Source organism: Echinococcus granulosus (assembly GCF_000524195.1).
Source record: "Echinococcus granulosus chromosome Unknown EG_S00070, whole genome shotgun sequence".
NCBI classification, from domain to species: domain Eukaryota; kingdom Metazoa; phylum Platyhelminthes; class Cestoda; order Cyclophyllidea; family Taeniidae; genus Echinococcus; species Echinococcus granulosus.
In genome coordinates, this window is record NW_020170450.1 from 186,427 (window position 1) to 189,781 (window position 3,355).

Consider the following 3,355-nt stretch of genomic DNA (forward strand, 5'->3'; position numbering starts at 1 on the left):
TATCAGAGCGATACAACTCAGCCATAACTTTTGTTTTACTGACTCCCTTTTTGCAGTTCACCGTGCACATACAAAGCTGGTGTTGTCGTCTGTGAACAAAAAAGTAGTTTAAAATAGCAGGGAAGCAGGCTGGCAGTGGGGCGGAGGGAGGAGGTTAGGAGCGGGAAAGAAGGACAGACGTGCATCTTCACTTTATAATGCACATAAAAAAATCGTATTTTGCATTCCCTTCCTTAGAAGCTACCGCACGTAATAACTCCACCGACTTTTTGATTGCCTCAGTATCTTAGATTCATTTTTCGTAGGGCGGGAGGAAAGGGGATGGAAAGTGAAGTTATAGGAGTCATCTTGCTTTCTTAAATACCTTTTAAACTTTTTAGACACAATGTCATCACCTCCTTGAGAATGCAGCATTAAGGGGAAAAAAGGGGATAATAAACATGAATGAACCAGTAAAACAGGATTCGGTTATAACTATCCTCTGGTAATAAAGTATGTTTAAAATTGTTTGTTTTTGCGACCAAGTAAAAGAAAGTGAAAAGATTTACAACAGAAAAGCGCCATAAGTTAGCCGCCAACTTTTTCATTGTTTGATAGTGAGGAAAGAAAATAGAGCCTAAATTTCTTTTCATTATTCCTATCATTTACGCATCTGGCCACCCAGACTACCATCCATCTGTTCTTGATTTATACATCTCTCGATCATTTATCTACTCCCTCATCTGACCGTTCAGTCATCCCTCATTCATCACTCCACGTTACCTTCTCCTCTAATTTATATATTGGCCATACATCCATTCATCCATCAATTCATGACTTCTCCATCCAAACTCCACACCATTTCGATTCACCGACTTTCGATCCTTTCTCTGACTAATTTTTTGCACCTGAACTACCTATCTACTTTCTTCTGTCGGCACATCTGTATAAAACTTTCGGGTCCATGCATTAGAAACAATATTTTCATCATGGACCCACTCACTCACTTTTGATCTGTCAATCCATCAAATCTGCATACATTAGGCTATCCTTTCTATTCATTCATTCATTTTAGATCTGTCTATCTATCCATCAATGTCTTAGGCACAAATTCCTTTGGATCTAATCTATTCCAAGTCCGTGAATGCCTGATCCAACTACTGGAAGGCGCTTAATCAATTTATTCATCCTAAATTAATCTACCGTTCTCTCTAGCCATTCATTGAGCCATGTTTTAGATCCACCCCAAACTGGATGCCTCTTTCCATCTGGTAATAACCCGTCCCTCAATTCTCTTTGTTGATAAAATATTAAGTCGATGATAGAAAAAAAGCGCATAATTTCACCCCACACAAATGGGAGAATGCAAAATACCATCGTCTCCACTCCAGGATTACATTCGAAGCATAGACGTTGGTCAATCGGCACACTGCAACCAAGTGTTCGCCAAGGCGGTAAAGTACATGAAAAGGTCACCAAATACCCTCTTTCCATATTTTCGCATTCATCAGTGCGCTTTATTTGTGTTGTGCCTGTATTTTCTGATTTTAGTGCTTTGATTAAAAGAGCAAAACAATGCATGAAATCGGTATCTCCTAAGTGGGAAAAAAACTACTTTATATGCCAAAGTGATTCAACTTTACTGGTCAGTTTAATGGTCTATAAAAAATTTTCAAAGGTGCAGTCTTTCAACTGGTGAGAATGGAATTCGGTGGGTGCGTGTGCGCTTTAATATTCATCACATAGCATCACACGCACACAAGAATTCCTAAAAGAGTGCAAAAAAAACAATTATTTTCAATTATTTAGACCGCAAATGTATGATTAAATGGAGTAGTAAAAAAAATCTACTCGTACCCACTTCAAACACGTCCCAACATCAAAGTCGTGATATACTACTACCAACTGCAAAAGTAAATGAGTACTATGTACACCTAACTAGCAAATTTGTACATACAGAACTCAAGTCTAAATTTTACGCCGAGGCATTACTTGAAAGGCGCAAAATATCCGGCTTGTTCCGGATTAATTGCGTGACCGAGACGACATTAATGATCTCCTCAAGATGAGGCAAATTACATGCCCTCATAAAATTTGTATCATTTGTGCAATTCTACATTCTAACAAGATTTGATATCTTTGCTAACCAATACTGGGGATGTAGAGGTCTGAAAGTGGACGTAAAGAGGAAGACGGACAAAAAATACATTGGTGCAAGCGTTAGTGGACCTTTAGCTCATCACAAGGGACGCACTTTGACAAATGGCATGAGCACGGCAGATCGGCTCTCTGGATCAAGTGTAGCCCTATACATTGTGAATCCCACGACTGCTGCAGCAAAAATTCATTTTGAGTGATGCAGATAATCGCATTAACGAATTGCTTGATACCACTTTATAATGCTACACCGCCATTAGGATACATGGTTAAAGACTACGCACTGACAGTAAAAAGAGGTGCTAAGAAGAGCCTCGGAAATAACCCTCAAAACAACGGGGTGAAGGAGAGGTAGGTAATGTAGGGATGAAGAACCAAGAGCAGGAGAAAAAAACCGACGAAAATTACCACTTCATTACTCACTGCTTACTTCACGATGCATCCTTCTCGATTTTTGCTCCATTTGTAGGCACAATATTTTTAAGACCGTCTAGTGTCCCCACTTCCTCTCCCGCTTTTATTCAGAAAAAAGATGGTTCGTTGAAAAGAAAATATTTTACCATAATTGGGCATATTACCAATTCCTAGAGACCAAGTTACCAAAAAAAATAGGATGTTTTCTGAAATGAGACAAGACCTCCCCATTCAATTTATGCGTGGGCGATAACCAAGACTTCTGAAGTAACTTAATTACACCGCCGAATTTGTTATACCAGCTTAAACAGGAAAAGTTACGGGATTTATAATTAAAGAGAGAGAGGAAGACGTTTGATTTTTTTTCCGAAAAAAAGGAGAGCTCTTTGAAAATAAGTGCATGGCTATACCAATTTTGCACATTAAAAGGTGACTTTATTGGTAGCTCAAAGATAAACTTTAAAGTGGAAATGAGACTCCAAAACACCTTTTGATAACTGACTGTACAACAAACAGGTAGATTTGCATTGAACGGCAAGATGGGCAACTTTTTGAAAAACACACTGGAGGAAGGCTCACGATAATGGGTTTTCAAATAAAGTCACTTTATCTAAATACGAAAATTATAAGAAAGTGGTCAGCTTAATTGACTGCCCTCAAGTGTGTCACATGGAGTTGTTTAAATGGATTCTGTAAAATCCTACTAGAATAAATTTTTCAAACCCCAGAATGGTTGATTAACTTTAAGTAGAAAAAGCACGCACTCACCTTGTTTAAATGCACCAAATGACTTTTTGTAACTGGA

The 3,355-nt window shown here is 38.4% G+C and overlaps 1 protein-coding gene across 1 annotated transcript in view; it reads right to left on the reverse strand. All coding sequences in view use genetic code 11, as the record gives it.

Annotated features, from left to right (window-relative positions):
• Window positions 1-1,707: 1,707 nt before the first annotated feature.
• EGR_07115 (hypothetical protein) overlaps window positions 1,708-3,355 on the reverse strand; it is a gene marked incomplete at both ends in the record, with an annotated part of 3,354 nt that continues 1,706 nt past the window's right edge. Inside the window, 4 exons of the mRNA XM_024496364.1 lie at window positions 1,708-1,747; window positions 2,715-3,047; window positions 3,130-3,160; window positions 3,274-3,350. Of these exons, the coding sequence (XP_024349205.1) occupies window positions 1,708-1,747; window positions 2,715-3,047; window positions 3,130-3,160; window positions 3,274-3,350 (481 nt within the window). The remainder of the gene's footprint in view (window positions 1,748-2,714; window positions 3,048-3,129; window positions 3,161-3,273; window positions 3,351-3,355) is intronic.